The sequence below is a fragment of the Gregarina niphandrodes genome (genome assembly GCF_000223845.1).
Source record: "Gregarina niphandrodes unplaced genomic scaffold scaffold00009, whole genome shotgun sequence".
Taxonomy (NCBI): Eukaryota; Apicomplexa; class Conoidasida; order Eugregarinorida; family Gregarinidae; genus Gregarina; species Gregarina niphandrodes.
In genome coordinates, this window is record NW_011646046.1 from 49,932 (window position 1) to 67,066 (window position 17,135).

General features: G+C 53.9%; 9 protein-coding genes across 9 annotated transcripts; 4 read left to right on the forward strand and 5 right to left on the reverse strand.

The window, feature by feature from the left end:
- Positions 1–504: 504 nt before the first annotated feature.
- On the reverse strand, positions 505–2,892 carry GNI_059140 (glycoside hydrolase family 18 protein; the record flags this gene model as incomplete). Its single annotated transcript, XM_011136157.1, has 2 exons — positions 505–2,567; positions 2,841–2,892. 2 exons carry the CDS (start codon positions 2,890–2,892, stop codon positions 505–507), a joined length of 2,115 nt encoding a protein of 704 aa, XP_011134459.1.
- A 354-nt stretch (positions 2,893–3,246) lies between these two features.
- Positions 3,247–4,021, forward strand: GNI_059150 (prefoldin subunit 3; the record flags this gene model as incomplete). The annotated part of the gene is made up of 3 exons (XM_011136158.1): positions 3,247–3,360; positions 3,457–3,735; positions 3,827–4,021. 3 exons carry the CDS (start codon positions 3,247–3,249, stop codon positions 4,019–4,021), a joined length of 588 nt encoding a protein of 195 aa, XP_011134460.1.
- Positions 4,022–4,160: 139 nt separating this feature from the next.
- Positions 4,161–5,587, forward strand: GNI_059160 (hypothetical protein; the record flags this gene model as incomplete). The annotated part of the gene is made up of 2 exons (XM_011136159.1): positions 4,161–4,298; positions 4,412–5,587. 2 exons carry the CDS (start codon positions 4,161–4,163, stop codon positions 5,585–5,587), a joined length of 1,314 nt encoding a protein of 437 aa, XP_011134461.1.
- A 214-nt stretch (positions 5,588–5,801) lies between these two features.
- Positions 5,802–7,532, forward strand: GNI_059170 (A C2HC-type zinc-finger protein; the record flags this gene model as incomplete). The annotated part of the gene is made up of 1 exon (XM_011136160.1): positions 5,802–7,532. One exon carries the CDS (start codon positions 5,802–5,804, stop codon positions 7,530–7,532), a length of 1,731 nt encoding a protein of 576 aa, XP_011134462.1.
- A 543-nt stretch (positions 7,533–8,075) lies between these two features.
- Positions 8,076–8,327, reverse strand: GNI_059180 (hypothetical protein; the record flags this gene model as incomplete). Its single annotated transcript, XM_011136161.1, has 1 exon — positions 8,076–8,327. One exon carries the CDS (start codon positions 8,325–8,327, stop codon positions 8,076–8,078), a length of 252 nt encoding a protein of 83 aa, XP_011134463.1.
- A 236-nt stretch (positions 8,328–8,563) lies between these two features.
- On the reverse strand, positions 8,564–10,047 carry GNI_059190 (hypothetical protein; the record flags this gene model as incomplete). Its single annotated transcript, XM_011136162.1, has 2 exons — positions 8,564–9,207; positions 9,396–10,047. The coding sequence occupies 2 exons, from the start codon at positions 10,045–10,047 to the stop codon at positions 8,564–8,566; spliced, it is 1,296 nt and encodes a 431-aa protein (XP_011134464.1).
- Positions 10,048–10,609: 562 nt separating this feature from the next.
- On the reverse strand, positions 10,610–11,980 carry GNI_059200 (hypothetical protein; the record flags this gene model as incomplete). The annotated part of the gene is made up of 1 exon (XM_011136163.1): positions 10,610–11,980. The coding sequence occupies one exon, from the start codon at positions 11,978–11,980 to the stop codon at positions 10,610–10,612; it is 1,371 nt and encodes a 456-aa protein (XP_011134465.1).
- Positions 11,981–12,299: 319 nt separating this feature from the next.
- On the reverse strand, positions 12,300–12,911 carry GNI_059210 (hypothetical protein; the record flags this gene model as incomplete). Its single annotated transcript, XM_011136164.1, has 1 exon — positions 12,300–12,911. One exon carries the CDS (start codon positions 12,909–12,911, stop codon positions 12,300–12,302), a length of 612 nt encoding a protein of 203 aa, XP_011134466.1.
- An 873-nt stretch (positions 12,912–13,784) lies between these two features.
- On the forward strand, positions 13,785–16,286 carry GNI_059220 (putative heat shock Hsp90 family protein; the record flags this gene model as incomplete). Its single annotated transcript, XM_011136165.1, has 2 exons — positions 13,785–14,914; positions 15,053–16,286. 2 exons carry the CDS (start codon positions 13,785–13,787, stop codon positions 16,284–16,286), a joined length of 2,364 nt encoding a protein of 787 aa, XP_011134467.1.
- Positions 16,287–17,135: the final 849 nt, after the last annotated feature.

The following is a 17,135-nucleotide window of genomic DNA, read 5'->3' on the forward strand; positions in this document are numbered from 1 at the left end:
GGGACCCTGCCATGGTCGAGTGGCTTATCAACCGCACACTAGACGTCTAAGAGCCGCCCTCTGAAGAGCCGCCTGCTGAAGAGCCGCCCTCTGAAGAGCCGCCCTCTGAAGAGCCGCCCGCTGGAGGCCGGCCCTCAAGAGACCAGTACCTGATCTAAAAGACCTTCCTAGACCACCACATCTCAAGCCGGATGCAGCGAGACTGATTTTTTCGTCACACGACCGCAACGCCGCGCGCGGCAAGAATAGTCGGAACGCCACGTCCAACTTTCGTCCGAGCCGCCTCGGTGAAGTGGCACAGGCATTAACAATAAGCAGGGTGATGATGAACGCGATAGCGAACGTGACAGCCGCCACTCAACCAGCGACAACGAACGGTTGCCCACTAGCGTGGCGGCGAGCGTGCATTGGCCAAAGTGAGGGAGGGGCAGTGTACGATTAAGTGAGGGAGGGACAGTGTGCGATTTGATCGCGATTAAATCGGGTTTCTGGAGAAAAATATGTCTAAGAGCACTCCCAGGAGCAGCCGTTGGCGACGCAGCTGGCCTCGTCCGAGAAGTCGGAGTCGCTGCCAGGCGTAGTGACGGGAGCGGTGGTGGCAGTCGTGGGAGCGGTGGTGGCAGTCGTACCGGTGCTCGGAGTCGTGCCGGTGGTCGCGGTAGTGGGAGGTTGTGTGGTGGAGTCGTCTCCGCCGCCGCCGCCGGATTTGCCACCGCAGCCCATGGAGGTATAGGAGCTGAGAGGGTCATCGAGCTTGGCGGGTGCGGGTTGATCTGCCGGACGTCTGCAATCGGTGGGTGGCAGAACGGGGCTGGTAGGGGCGTTGCCGGACGGAGGAGTGGCGGTATCTCCGCAACCGGGGCAGTCGATGGAACTGCCGAGCGGATTCTGGCACTGTTGGTAGAGGTCGGTTCTGCTGGGTCTGGGTTCAGGTTCAAGGGGACAGCTGCAGTTGGGTTGATCATCAGCGCAGGCGGGGTCCTTGTTAGTGAGCAGAGGCCAGGAGGCGCCGGGGCCACTGCCGGTGATTTTGGCATCTCCAATGTTAATGGAAAGGTCACGGTACCATCCCTGGAAGATAGACCTCCACAAGGGCTTGCCAATGTCCTTGCCCGATGCATTGTCCATCTGCATGGTACCGCCGAAATCACCTGACGTCCAGATAATCGCACCTCCGAGACCAGCGCGCTGCGCGTAAGCCATCTTATAGTACCACGACTCGGGGTCTTCGTAGGCGATGAAGACCTGAGTATCGTCGGAGATGACCGGCGACTGTGCGCAGTACAAGGTAGGAATCTCGCTTCCCGCCGCCCAAGTGCGTTCGCACTTGTCGAACCATTTGGTCACAAGTTCGTACCACGGCAAAGTACCTGTCTTGGGCGCGGCAGCATTCTCGCCTTGGTCGATAATGTCCAGCGAGCCCGTAACTTGCCACCCGGCGTTCGTTTCACGCACACCCGGTATAGTCTCGTCCGACTCCACGAAGAAGCCGGGTACGTCGCCAGTCTTCTGCACTTTACGCCAGGCCTTTGAGTAAGTCGCGAGTCCCATGTTTAGCTTCTTCGGACTGATGCAGCGCGAGACGACGTTCGAGATCGAGTCATTCAGGTTCAGCTGGTCGTCATCGGTCGAGTACGTCGAGTCGTACAGCGGCGCCAGCGGCCCCGTCTTACGCAGCCAGGTTCCGAAGAAGTCATAGGTCATGAGGTTCAGGAAGTCCACACTAGTGTCGGAGCACAACCACTCGATCGGCGTGGGGTCCACGAAGGGTGCGGCATCGCCCTTGAGCAGATGAGGGCTCATGCCGATGGCCATGGACATGTACAAGTGTCCTTTGCCAGTTGAGGAAGACAGTTTGTCGAGCTCCTTACGCAGCGTGCTCAAAAACACCGCGTACTTGGCCCAGTCACCAGGCGAACTGTTGTTGTTAGTCGAGCTTCCGTTCTTATCGGCGCTGCAAGTATATTCGTCCTGGCAACCGCAGGGACCGTCGCAGGACGGGTACTCCCAATCAATGTCGATACCGTCCCATCCCCAGTACTTGGTATGCTCAACCAAAGCACCTAGGAACTGTGGCGCACCCGCCTGTGTGCAATGCTGGAGCGAATGGGACAACGACCAACCACCAATAGAAGGCATAATGTGCAGGTTCTTGTCACTGTAACGCTTCTTCAAATCCGCATAGTAACCGAACCAACCACGTGTACCAGTGTACCCGGCCTGTGTGCGACCGCGGTTGTCATACACACCCGGCGTAGTCTCGAACATGGCCCATCCGAAATCACCCCAACGGTCCGTCGTGTGCAACAAACACGTAGACGGATCCGCATACAAGAATGCGTGCATCAGGAAGAAATCTGAATATGGCATATCACGAATCATTATCGTGTCATCCAAATCGTACACACTAAACTGCCGTCCGTACAACGCCCATTGGTCCTGATATAATACCACACGAGGTCCATCCGGCTGCACTGCACCAGCGATCGCCAACAATCCCAACAAACTCCGCATGCTTCCAACTGCACCCTGCACACCCCTCTCACTAGCAGAACCTCTCTCCAACTCTACGAAGGTTCTGCCCTACCCCAAGGGCCGTAACTTCAACCTCAAGGGCCGTACCTCCAACTTCAAGGGCCGTGACACCAAGGGATGCCATCAACCCACTGGCAGTCGACACCAGGTGTACCGCCGGGCGTTGCGGCGCGGTATACAGTCCACCGCGACCCTTCCCTCCCTGCCGCATCGTGCGTCATTCTGTCAGTACGTCACTTTTTTGTTCTGGCGACACAGCAGCCGAGAAAGTGTAATCGCCCGGGGCAGCAAGGAATTGCACATACTCATCTTGGTATGACAAGCATCCATTACATTACGTCTTTCACCGAGGGCCATTTTACACCGTTTACAATTATGCCACTCCAGAGGAGCTTCAAAAAATGATGTCGTCTCCGAAGAGACACATAAGTGAGATACCAAGCAATCCGTAGTAAAAGGCGACGAATTGATATTCAAGGTATCAGGCTTAAGTTTAATATTCAAATTTTGCCCCTAGGAAAATCCGACGAATTGCCATTGTGGGCCAGCAACCGCCAAAACGGGTGGGGTTTTCCCGGGGAGTGGTTTGGAATGCCGCTATGCATACTGGACCCAGGATTTTGTCCCAGTTGGGTTGCGGGGAAGGGTGGTAGAAAAGCTGGGCGTGGGGAATTCGGTGGTCTTTCCGGTCTGCGATCGCTTTTTTAATAAATGACCACGAACGTTCCGGCTGCCGGTGCTCGAGGTACCGTTCAAATCCCGACGGAACGGCTTCTTGAGATTAACCCTGAGTCAACCAGAAACATTCCCAAAGCTAGGTTCTATGTAAGGCTTGCCTTCGACGCACATAATTGGTGTCCATGCACACCTTCGACACACGCTTTCAACACATTTGAAGAGAGTGTTTTCACTGTTTGGTAGGAGGATATTAGTCAGGTAGTGGAGGGCAAGCTAGAACTAGTCGGGCCGACGTTGACTGCTTATGACGAGATTCACGGGAAGTTCAAGTTGATGACTTCGAGTCTGAATGACCAACTGGTAACACTCGAAGAGCGCGAAGGCCATCTGAAGGAGGCCCTAGATGTAATCCGAGGTGCAAAGACCCGGAAGACAAACACGGAAACCCTGTACAAAGTGGCGGACTGTTTGTATACGAGAGCTAGAGTTACGGAACCGCAGAAATGTTTCTTATGGCTTGGGGTAGGACTCACTTACAAGCGGGCTATTTATCACCGGGCCGGATCCACTACCAACACATCCTCAGTGTGTGGACTAACATTGTTTCTGTTAGTCAAATGTTATGATGGAATATACTCCTGAAGAAGCAGAAGCGGTAGTCGGTAAGAACTTGGCGACCACGAAAGAAAATATCGAGGATATATTGGAGAATATTTTGGCTTTGAGGTCTGAGACTACCGTGATCGAGGCCTCGATTTCTCGGCTCCACAACTATGGGGTCTATTTGAGAAAGCAACATAATGTCTAAGTTGTGCACATCAGGAACTATGTTCTCCCCATCAATCGTTTCTCCCCATCAATCGTTTCTCCCCATCAATCGTTTCTCCCCATCAGACTTCGTTGAGGTTCTGGTGAATGGATGCTGAGCCGGGGCGGCATAAAAAAATATGTTGGGCTATGTTCCAGAATTAGGAGGCCGTACTCTAGTGGCCGAGGCACATGGTTATAAAAAAGGTCAACTAATTCTGGCTGAAGAACCTCACATCGTTTTTCCAGCGACTTCGAAATCTCAAATCTACCAAAAAGTAACCTTCTCAAACCATTCGGTGCTGAGCGTTGGGTGCTGAGCGTTGGGTGCTGAGCTCTGTTGTACTGAGCCCATTGGCCGAAAGGAAATGTCTGACTCAGTTTGTTGTAGGTTCGTGTTATATGTAAATTGAGCTTGCATGATGAATCGGTGGTTGACGATTTAGCGCTGGCCATTGCGGCGTATATTGAGACGTTGCAGGACGCGGACGTGAGTGATTATTTTGCAACCTCTACGGCTGTAACGACGATTGCAGAGTCATGTGCTGCAGGGCGAGATGGTCAGGAGGGAGGTAGTGAGCTTCGGGAGATTGGTTATGAGAAGTTGTGGAAGATGTTGCCAAAGTATTACGAGGTGGATATAGAAGCACTAAAGCAGTTTGCGATGACTATGATTTGCAATGCACATCGTACGAGTGAGAAGGTTCTCCTTTACAGACTGGTGTCGAAGATGGCGCATTCCTGCGACCCGAACACACTGTTATTGATTAAGACGAAGCAGGCTGATGGCAAACCAGGAACCCAGGAGGGACTCTGCTCAGTCATAGCGACCAGAGACATCGGTCCAGGTGAACCACTTACCTTTAGCTACTTTTCGGGACAACCTGGCGCGATCAATGGAGCATTTGGAAGAAGGAATTTAAGGCGGAGACATTTGTTAGAGACCAAGTTTTTCCTGTGTAAATGTTCCAGATGTATCCAAGAGGAGGCGGTCGAAATCGAAGAAGACTGCGGCAGGAAGTTGGAGGGTGCAGAGTTGCAGGATCCAGATGACGGGATTCGACGGGTGCATTCCTGTTACAACGCCATGGACAACTACAACATTTGGATTCGGAATTTTCCGGACCTGGAGTCGGCTCTATCCGAAGGGGACGAAAGTCCGTGGACCAGTGAACAGTTTGTCTTGATCTGTTTTGGTCTTGCATACAAATATTTGGTCGCCTTGCCCAATTTATACCATTGGGGTATAGTCGTCTCTGAGAAGAAGTTGGGACCTGGCTTCAGCTTTCTTCACCGGGGCTTGAGTTTAACTTCTCAGTCTACCAAGCTAACCATGTGCGTTGTTCTCGGAATCATCCTTCCCGTTTGCAGAGCAATCGGCCAAAGTATAACGACTTTACCCAAGGGCTTCAAATTCATCGGTCCCATAGCGGACGACGCCGCCCAAACCATCGTGTTACTCAGATCCGTTTTGGAAGCAGAAGACCCCGTACTCAGATACGCTGTCCCCGACTACCATCACGATGTATCGGAATTCAAAAACGCCGTAGACATTTATCTGCCATAAACTACACTCGGCGAACCGCAACAATGCCACTTTGCTGGTTCCAACGACGGTGGATGCAGTGGTCGATGCAACGAAAATGTTTTTTTGTAGATATGTAACGCCACGTAGGCACCCTCAGCAATGCACGCACTTGCACTGAAAGCAGCACTAGCGCTGGGAATCACGCCCACCCGGCTCTTTGCGCCATAAATTGGGTTGCACACGCGTGTGCTAAATGCCAGCAACACTGCAGTACACTCGATCGCGACCACGGCGGCGGTCGCTGGAGGCGTTGATTCAGAAGGGCGATAAGGCCATCGCTGGGTCGCTTGAGGACACAACAATTCCGTCCCTCCACAACTCGTCCTGTAGCGACGGCATTGCAGTGGAGCCTCCGTCCTCGTCGTTGGTCTCCGACATAAGCAGTAGTAGTAGTAGCAGCAGCAGCGAGGAGTCCTCCTCGTCTCTGTCGTCATCTGATTCCATTGATGTTGACGAGAGCGAGGACGGCGGAGAGACGGAGGAAGACGAGTCTGACGAACTGGACGAAGACTCGAGTGCTGGCTCAGAGTCGTCAGTGGAGGTGACCATTGAGATTCCGGCGGAAGGAGCGCCGGCACCCGACTTGGGTCATGACACCAAAGCTTTGGAGCAGCGCCTGTCTCACCCTTTCCTCCCAAGCGACCACGAAGAGATCTTGAAGCCCCTCAATTCGGCCCCGGGTGGTGATTCCAACTCAATAGCCTCTAGAACGGAAGAAAAATACTTCAACCCAGGTCAGAGACAACTCGGTCAGGGGCATCTCGGTCAGGGACATCTAGCCCAAAGTCTTTCGGGTGCAGATCACGACCGGGTGGGTTCAGACCGGGTAGGTTCAGACCGAGTGGGTCCAGACCGCGTGGGTTCAGACCGACTCGATACCCCCTCCGGCTCAAGCCATCCACCATCAAGCCATCCCCCGGCTAGCCACATAAGTGGCTCAACGGATGTGCGAGACAGGAGCCAGTTGCCGGACGGCCCTTCCAGCGACCGGCAGCGGCGACGGCCGTTACAGCAGCAACTGTACGGGAACATCAGCCTGGACGAGCTGTACGACCAGCTCCACTCCGTGCTGCAGGAAATCGACGACCTGCGGCACACCATAGAGAGCTCCAATTCTCAAGCACCTGTCGGCCAGACAACTGCCAGCCAGGCGGCTGTTGTCCAGGTCGAGGCTGGCCCGGCGCCTGAGGACGTGAGGGCGGCAGTGACCGCCGTGAGGGCGCGCGGTGAGGAAGCGCTACGTCTCGGAGAGTCTGCTGTGGGCCGCTATGTCTCGCGCCGGTTGCGATTGACCCCTTCGCTCGAACAGTTCGCGCAGCAGCGTGGCCAGTCCGGTGCGCTCTTCGACCAACTGCAGCAGCGTGCCCTCAGCACCTTTCCGCGAGTTCCAGGCGCCACTCCCGCAACAACCACCTTTCCGACAGCCACTTTTCCGGAAGGCGCGCATCACCACTGCAACCGGCGTCTGAGCAAACAGACGAGCTTCCACCTCCACCGGGGGGCGCTGGGAGCAGGACCCGACTCTGCGGCACGCTTTGACAAGACGCTGGCGGAACGGACGTTGCCCGACCGGATGTTGCCGGACCGGACGTTGCCGGACCGGACGTTGCCCGACCGGACGCTGCCGGACCGGATGTCGGGTGAGCAACAGTTCTTGTCCTGCCGAAACTGCTCACGGAACTTCTCGTCACCGCGAAACCTGGAGTACCACGAGAAGCTCTGCAGGGCGGCACTTAGCAGAGATGAGGACTCCTCACCGCCTACCTTCGCTTCGAGCGGCGGCACGAAACGTCTCCCCTGCAAACATTGCGGTCGGGCCATGACGGAGAAGGCTCTTGCACACCACGAGAAAGTCTGCATCAAGATCTTCGGCGGAAAAGCCCGGCCCCAGGTTCCAGACCACTCGACCAGGAGCAGGTCCTGAGCCCAGCCCAGACTTCAGCCCAAAGGTTCAGCCCCAGGTTCTCGGGCTGCTCTCACTTTGCCGTCGTCTCCTTTTTGTGACGGATTCAATCCTGTTGCCTTCGTTTGACTGGTACCCTTGGTCGCCGATAGCCGCTGCCTGTTGCCCTGCGGCCCCGTCGGGAGGCAGGTTCCCCCATCCGTCTGACTCGCCTCCTTCCTCGAACATCCTTCGAAATTCATCCAATTCGAGCAGGTACTTGGTCGCGAATTTCTTGGTGCTTGGAAGCACGGATAAACTAAGACGCCAATGTTATCCAGATATGCCCCGCGCCAGGGGTGGTGTCGTGGCCAGGGGTGATGTCGTGGCCAGGGGTGGTGTCGTGGCCAGGGGTGGGGGTGGTCAGGGCTAGGGGCGGGGGTGGTCAGGGCCGGGGGTGGGGGTAGTCAGGGCTAGGGGTGGGGGTAGTCAGGGCTAGGGGTGGGGGTAGTCAGGGCTAGGGGTGGGGGTGGTCAGGGCTAGGGGTGGGGGTGGTCAGGGCTAGGGGTGGCCTCAAGGATGGGCTTACAATTTTTCGTGTGAGATGATAGAGGCCGCTTGTGTATTAAGATTTCCTTGGCGGTATCCTAACACGGCGAAATTTGGTGGTTGTGGCAGTCCAATGGCGAAAGCGATCACGTCTTGAGGGACATTTGGAGCGATCATTTTGAGTTGATTAAAGTAGGCCAAGTCTTCCTGGGAGTTGGTTGCAAGCTCGTGGGCATCGTGACCGAGATCAATCTGCTCTGTGCGGGGCTGTTGCGGCGTGGGCGACATGAGCGAGGGGTCGGAATGGACTGGACTACACCAGACAAGACCGGACTACAGCAAACTAACTAGGTAGACAAGCGCGTAGAAGCGAGTCAAGCGCGTGGAAGCGAGTCAAGCGCGTGGAAGCGAGTCAAGCGCGTGGAAGCGAGAATCAGCGTTTGGTAAGTAATTGGTGAGTAGAATTAAGTGTGGTGAGTAGAATCCAGTGTGGTGGGTAGAACTCGATGAGGCTAGAGTTCAATTTATAAAAAACTCTGGTGTGTGTACAGTTGGTTCAGCACAGGGCTATACTGGATGATTTGGGCAGCATGGTCATGTAGTTTGAGTTTATGGTAGGTGGCTTGTTCGGATTCACCAAGGAGTTTTGGCTTGCATTTAGAGGCCTTCCAAGGGGCGCGGAGTTCACGAACAATATCTCTTTTGATCTCGCTAATCTGTCTGCTGCTGGCGGTAGCTGAGAGCGCTCGGATCCAGTCGCAGGTTTCGCTAGTGTGGAGATCGACACAACGAGGATTATGACAAGTTAAACCGTGCAAGTATTGGGGACAAAAGTGCACTACACTTGGACACACTCGAATGCGGAACTCATTCTCGCCATTACCTGTACGAATTATACTGCCGTGCGCATCCAAAATGCACAATCGCGCTGACTCCATCGTCGCATACTCCACGTCCAACACCGATGTAGGAGACTTGTCAACAACAACCAACTTCTGGACACTCCCGTACTTGCCCAGCCACTCAAACGCACGCGCGTGACTCAATGCGTACCCAGGCAAACCCTGAACACGCAGTGTCTTCAATGACAAAAACTTGCGCGAGTAAATCGTCTTGCTTCCCATAGGAGCACCCGCACTCGTCGACACCGACGTATCATTCACACCCCCTACGTCGACAAAGGATTACCGCGGACAACACAGAGGGGACGGGGGGAGAAACTACCGCCGAAGGGAAACTACCGCGGAAGGGAAACTACCGCGGAAGGGAAACTACCGCGGAAGGGAAACTACCGCGGAAAGGAACTACCGCTGGGCTGGGCGGGACTGTTGCCAAGAGGAGGGGCGGGGCACGTACCTGGAGTGCTTTGCGGCTTGTTCTGCCTCAGGTTCTTCGTGGAAATTTGGGAGAGGGATCCCCGCGGGCCGATTTTCTTCACGGAGGCTTCAGGACTGAAGCTCTTGCTGCGTTCGTTGATGCCGGCTTTCGGGCTGGTGTCGGAGTCCGCGTCTGTGCTATCGCACTTTTTGCGCGAGGAACCGAGAAGCGACTCATTGCTTGAGGCGGCGTTGGGGAGGCGGTCGGAGGCGTAGCGCGGTTCTACAGCGGGTTCGTAGAGGTAGCCACCCTGCATGGCGTACGCCGACTCGCCCGCCCGGTCCCCGGTTCGATCCCCGGCGCCGGTTCGGTCGCCGGTTCGATCCCCGGTTCCCGCAGTCGGCCGCTCGGCGGAGAGACGGTCGCCGGCGAGGCGGGTGGTGCGTCCCTCGTAGCGAGAGGTCTCGGCGACGGCGCGAGACCGCGGTTCGGGCGCGGAACGCGAGTTGAACGCCGAGTCACCGCCGGCACCTGAGGAGCGCGAGTGCGGGTCCGAAACCAAGCGCGAAGCAGGCGAGCGCAAGTCGCGCGCACGACCTTCGGCTCCCGAGTAGTCGACCGGCAGCAGCAACCCCGCGTACTCCGCCTCCGCCAAAGGCCGCGCCGGCTCCGTCGGCCGGCCCCCCTCCATCAGCGGCCCGCTGCCTTGCCGCAACCCGCCGTCCGTAGTACCGGGCCGCAACCCGCCTTCCCGCAGTCCGCAAAGCGTCCCCTCCGTCCGCGCGTGCTCGCGACACGGCGCCGCCCGGTATTCTGCCGCCGCGCCCCCGTCCTCCTCCTCCGCCGCCGTCACCAATCCGCTAAAGGCCGCGCGCAGCGCGTTTGCCTCTGCCGGCAACCGGCTGCAGCCTTCGCAAGGACGCTCGCCGCGCGCAGCCAGCCGCGAGTTCGCCGTCTTGATGTAACAGTCTAAGCATAACTACATCGCCTCTGTCGCACGCCGTGCTGCTTACGGTCAAGTTGCAAATACATGGGTGCGACGGGTGAGCTGGCAGCTTGCCGCACCCTCTACAGTTCATTACAAAAAGATTTTTATCGCGCGCGCGCGCGCGCGCGCAAGCGAGCGAGATCGGGGCGGCCTGCGCCGCGATCACTCGACGGTGGAGTGCGGCCCGCGAGTAATAGAGGACGGGGCGGTCGACGGCTGGAGTGTGGGGTACTCGCCGACCATCAGCCAGCGAACAATCAGCGAGCTAGCCGCTGCGCTTTTTGGGATCGCGCTTCTTGACGTCTTGGACTCGGCGCGTGTTGCTCTTCTTGGCGCCTTCGCGGGCCAGTGGCGACGCCGGCTTGGCTTTGGGGGAAGCCCGACCTGGGTTGCGGGTGTCGGCGCTAAAGTTCTCGACTTCGGCGTCGATCGCGACAGAAGACCGTTCGGTGCCCGGTTCCGGGTCGCGGGGTGGGGTTCGGAGGGTTGCTGTCTGGGGTGGGAGCGGCATTTTCTGGAGGGCGTGTGGTGTGGCTTGTCCGCGGTAGGGCGAGGCGACCTTGGTTTTTGCGCGGCGTTTGTATTCGTGTTGAGCGGCGGGTTGGGCAGGCAGTGGTCTTTGCGCGACGTACAGGAGGACTCGCAGTAGCCATTCTTGCATGCGCGGAAGGTCGAGTTGCACATGGAGCCACTCCTTCCCGCACACGGACATGATGTCGTTACCGCGCACACCGAGCTTTTCTAACTCGGGTTTCCGACACAAGACGAACCACGCGTAAATAGTCCACCGGCATTTACGACGCACCGCCTCACGTAAGCCCTTCACCTCTGCCGCCAGCGGGTCCTCTTCCCGCAGCGGTCGCCGTCGGGTACTACTCGGCTTGCCCAACAGTGGCTTGATCAACAACGCCTCCAACCGGTACCGACTCGCCCGTGACGTCTTCGACAAACCTGCTTCCACCCCAGGCTCCGAACGAACCCCAGGCTCTGAACGAACGGCCCCAGGCTCGGGCTCACTCAGCGCTCCGGGAACAGACTCACTCGGCCCCCCAGGAACAGACTCACTCGGCGCCCCGGGAACAGACTCCGCGTCGGCTATCTGCTTGGAAGGTATAGCACTTCCGGTGGGGATTGCGCTTCCGCTGAGGATTGTGCCTCTCGTAGGACTCACTCCGCCGATTAAAGCCCCTCTATCAGATCCGCTTGGTTGCGGAACCGCCATGTCGCATGTCCCCTGCGGGCGCCTGAATTCGAAGGAGAAGACGTAGGGGTCCGCCCAGCTTCCCGTCGGCCACCGGACTGGCGTGAGTGAGCTGAAGAGCAGCTGAGAGAGTTTTGTGCACTCTTCTAACGGAGCCGAGTAGTCCGCGAAGGAAAGCCAAGAGGGCAACAAACCAATCGGGACCCGAAGAGCCAGTTTTTCCGTCTCCGGACTCGGAGCCAAATTCGGAAATAAAGTACCCACCATTTCGCAACTGCTCAGCGTGCCCGCAACCGGATCAGTCAATGGGGCAATGGACCATCGATTGACCATATAGATTGCCTTCTGCAACACATTCACGATGGCCATTGTTTGTAACTCGAATGTTTTACTCTGGTTCACGGCAAGCCTTATAGCCGCCTCCAGCCATAGCATTATTTGGTCGACATTTAGTTCTTCAACAGGACTCAGGGATACAGGACTCACCAGCACAGGGCTACCGCCTCTGCCAAGGCTACCGTCTCTGCCAAGGCTAACGCCTCTGCTAGGGCTACCTGCACCGACTATGACTCCCCCCACATTTCTCTTTCGACCATCTGCTCCGGCCATGTCATCATCCTGTAGGTTTCGCTTTCGACTCTCTCCTAGCCTTCCTTTTGTTGCCTCAATACCTGCCTCAAGACCGGGACTTGTGTGATCGCCATTCGGAGGGGGCAAAGATAAAATTGGGAGGGATTCTAGGGTTGTCTTATATTCACGCAGAAGTTGTTCCATGCATACCTCCCAGGCCGAAATTATATATACGACGCCCCAATAGCATGCGTAAATGACTCACCCAGACCCTACAAACTTCGCCCTTGAATGGCATTGGTGGAGGGAGCGATGAAGGGAATATCTCTTCAAAACGGCACTGGTCAGCTGCAACTTGGTTGTCACCCGCAACTTGCTGGTCAGCTGCTACCTGGTTGCCATCTGCTACCTGCTGGTCACCTGCTACCTGCTGGTCACCTGCTACCTGGTTGTCACCTGCTACCTGGTTGTCACCTGCTACCTTCTGGTGACCCGCTGCCTGCTGGTGACCCGCAACCTGACCACCCGCCACCTGACCACCCGCAACCTGACCACCCGCCACCTGGTTGTCACTTGGCTGGGCTGACGGCTGTTGCGGGTTGACGCACATCAAACTGACATGAGGTCTGAAGCTCGTCATGTATCGCAATCCAATGCCGAGTCCATCACAGACTGCTTTCTGCAGACGAACGAAAACCGAGTTGTCAGCATCAACATACAACACGACATACTTTCGCATGCTTTTGTTATCCGTTAATATCTTAAGTCGATTTGTAATTGCCACCGAAAAGGGCATCACCTCTGAAATTGAATTGGCCACATGAGATACCAATGCATCCCTCTGGTAATCACTACAAGGGACTACATGTCACTGACAGAGGGAAGGACGAGCCGGACGTGTTGGCAGATGCTTACTGGACTAGAAACGAGTCACAGAATGAAATATGAAACCCGTTCTTCAGTTCGTCGTCGATGTTTAGTCGGCCCGTGGAATCGGAGCCATCATCATTAGAGTCATCCCCGTCATCCTTTTGTTCATCCTGTATTTCCAAACCAAGATACGCACACACATGTTTGCGTTGTTCCTTCAGCTCTCGAATCACTTCCGCATCAGTTACTACGAGAGGACTATTGTGGGTGGATGACAAATCGAAAGGGGATGGTCACAGTTCGGTGGGGCTTGTCCGCAATTGGTGGTACGCGACGCGGAGTGTCTTTTCTTTACTCCCCAAGTACACGAATGCTGGGAACAATCCTGCAGTCGCTCTAGACCTTTCGTTCATCTTGCGTCACTAGAAGTCCTGAATCCTGGGTCACCAGAGGGACCGGGTTACTGTGAGGTTTTTTTATGGGTTTAGAGCTGAGAGGAAGCTCGTTTGTTCTCTCACGCACACCACAAAGGAAATATTCTAGCCCGGGCGGGGTGCTCGAAAGCGCAGCGGGCGTTCAACAGAGCTACCATTAAATTTGGTGAACCCTCAGTCCGCCTGCTGGGTTTATGTGAGTGGCGAGTGCAATCTGTCGGTGGCACGCAGTTTTCTCTCGGTACATCTCAAAGCGTATCGACCTAGGGAGCTTGGGTATAAAATTTTAGCGAACAGACGAGCAACAGACGATCAAGAGAGGCGTAGACGAAAACGTGGTTTTATTACGCCGCTCACGAAGTACGATGCTACTAAGGGTTGCAACGGTGGTGCTGGTGGCGGCGGCTACGGTGGCGTCAGCGTCGGCTTCGATGCCGCTTGAGACAGCGTCGCTTGGAACAGCGTCGCTTGGAACAGCGTCGCTTGAGACGACATTCAAGTTTGAGGCGGAGACAGCGGAGTTGATGAACATCTTAATTGACTCGTTGTACACAGATAAGGATATCTTTCTCCGGGAGCTAGTGTCAAATTGTAATGATGCAATTGAGAGATACCGGTTGAGTAGGCTTATGCATGACGAGGGTCGCGGTGACGAGGGTCATGGTGACGAGGGTCATGGTGACGAGGGTCATGGTGACGAGGGTCATGGTGACGAGGGTCATGGTGACGAGGGTCATGGTGAGGATGCAGGGTACAAGGGGGAGATCAAGGTGTTAGTGGATGACGTAAACAACCGAATATTTGTGGTGGATAATGGTGTAGGAATGTGCAGGAAGGATTTGATAGATCGGCTGGGTAAAATAGCGAACAGTAGCGCGCGTAATTACGGCAAGTTTGGGGGCGCTGATGTCATTGGCAAGTTTGGGGTCGGTTTCTATAGTGTGTTTTTAGTGGCGGATCAAGTGGTAGTCCATAGCAAATGCCAACAGGAGCGAGATGTACATCGATGGACTAGTTTGGATAGGACGTCCTACACAGTTGCAAAGGATGAGGAGGAGCTTGTTGGTGATCATGGGACGATGGTTGAACTGATAATAAAGAAGGATTTACGAACACGATATTTAGACAAGCAGGAACTAAAAAAAATTATACTGGCGTATGATACCTTCATGAAATACCCAATATCAATCGGGCAGTTCCATGCAACAGAAGAATATGAGAGACTAGATCTTGAAAAGCCCATATGGTTAAGAAAGGATGTGAGGGATGAAGATGAAAAAGAATATTCGAAATTCTTCAAGACACATTGGAATAAAAATAAAGACCCAATAACTCATATACATTTTACTGCCCAGAGCGGTGAATCAGATTTTATAGGTCTTATATTCGTACCCCAAAGAGGTAAAGAAGATGTGTTTAATGATATAAATAAAGTTGAACAGAGCAACTTTCAATTATTCATTAAAAGAGTTCTTGTCGCAAACAATCTTGATAAGTAAGTTTACATACCACTTACGGGTCGTCTTGGTCTGGGCCGGCGGGCTTTCACCTGTATATCGGACACATACTGTGTATGTCGGACACATACTGTGTATGTCGGACACATACTGTATATGCTGTATCATTACTTTAGATTTGTTCCCCCATATTTGAATTTCTTGTATGGTATTATTGATGCTGATAACTTACCGCTCAAAGTGGATCGTCAATCGTTGACCGATTCAAGAATTGTACGTCAAATAAAGCGAAAGGTTTTATTGAAGACATTTGAAATGTTGAGAACTTTATCAAAGTCATATCCGAAGAAATATATGCGAGAATTTTGGCAAGGATATGATCAGAATATGGCGTTAGGATGCACACATGAGACAGATAAGAAAATGAAAGAAAAGATTTTATCTTTATATCGTTTCAAATCAATTAATGTGAAGGATACTATAAAGTTGGATGATGATGATGATAGGATAGATGATAGGATAGATGATAGGATGGTTATGGGATGGACAACATTGGATGATTATGTGAGTTCGATGAAGACTCATCAAAAAGATATATATTATTATCATTATGGATCGACGGAGTTTGATGTTAATATCCCTGTTATCGAGTTTTATGTCAGGAATAAGGTACCAGTATTGCTCTTGTCCAATACATTTGATGAAGGATGTTTAGTACAAAGTGAGAAATATAAAAATTTCAAATTACAATCTATCGAGCGTGAACAGATCTCTATTGAGCATCTGGTTCGATTACAATACAATGATGTCAGCCCACAAGACATCATTATACATACTAAGAATGCTGAACGTGATCAGGAACGTATTATAAAATTGTATGATCCGCTCGTGAAACGTATCCGTAAAGTTCTCGGTCATTTTATTGACGTGAAAATTAGCTACAGACTTCTCCAGTCGCCCATTCTAATTTCTGTTCCATCCCATGGCTTCACTGCTAACTATGAGAAAATGATCAAAACGCAGATTGGTGGTGCGGATCAGCAGCTTCAAAAAATTCTCAGCCAAATCAAAACCGTAGAAATCAATCCCTACCATCCAATCCTCAAGAACTTGCTACAACGAGTGATGGAACAACCGGTAAGCCAAGTGGATAATCAACCAGATGACATTGACCGAACCATTAATATCCTTTATCAGTCAGGACTTCTTAATGCTGGGTTCGATCTCACCAACCTACCACTGCTAAGGAAACATATTAACGAAGCACTTTTAACCCAGCTTAATATAGATGATCCCAACGACTACGACTTGGACCAATTGCTGGACAACGCCGCAGCTAACATTCTTGACGCCCCCGACCACGACGATGCCCCCGACCACGACGATGCCCCCGACCACGACGAGCTCTAGCCCTCCCGCCTCCTTCTCCTTCGCGTTCATCCTCAGCTCGGACGCATCCCTCCCCTTACAAACTCCTGGGGCCGTCGTACAGCCGGGTGAGTTCTCAAAATGAAAAACTAACTGCCGTCGAGGTGGCGGTCTCGTAACGGCCGTCTCGTAACGACCGTCTCGTAACGACCGTCTCGAGGCGGCGATAACGAGCTCGGATCTTCCACGAGTGTCAACCCGCCCTCATTCTTACACCCCAACAAGCGGCATGATTACCACGCAGTACCGCCGATGTGATCCGCAGATCTCACAGTCCGCGGATCTGATCCGAGCTCTGCTATTCCCTGCATTATTCACTCCACTGATCGCTCCACAATTCGGGCTAACAATATAACTTCGAAGTAGCAGGTACAGTGTGTGGTGCCTATTACCGTGCAGCCACCGCTGTGCCTGCGTCTCGGCCGAAGCGTCAGAAGGCAGTTCGAACCATCTAATTGCTCCCATGCTATCGCGCTTGGGATCGATACGATCTGGGTTCAAGCCCACGGTCGGACTTTTCTTAAGGCCATGCCGCCTCGCTCAAAACATGTTCAGTCCGTGAATTATATTCATGTTGGTTTTCAGTAAACTATTACATACAACTTGACATAAAATCGCAGCGCTTGCAAACAGCACGTAGCAACACATACCTCCTACAGGCGAGTCTCCTGCTATAAACTCCACCAGATCGTCCTGTTCGAAGATGTCGACGTGGTTAGTTAGGGCGGGAGAGGCGTACCGGAGGGGGAAGAGTACCGGAAGGGGAAGAGTACCGGAAGGGGAGGGTACCGGAGGGGGAAGAGTACCGGAAGGGGAAGAGTACCCGAAGGG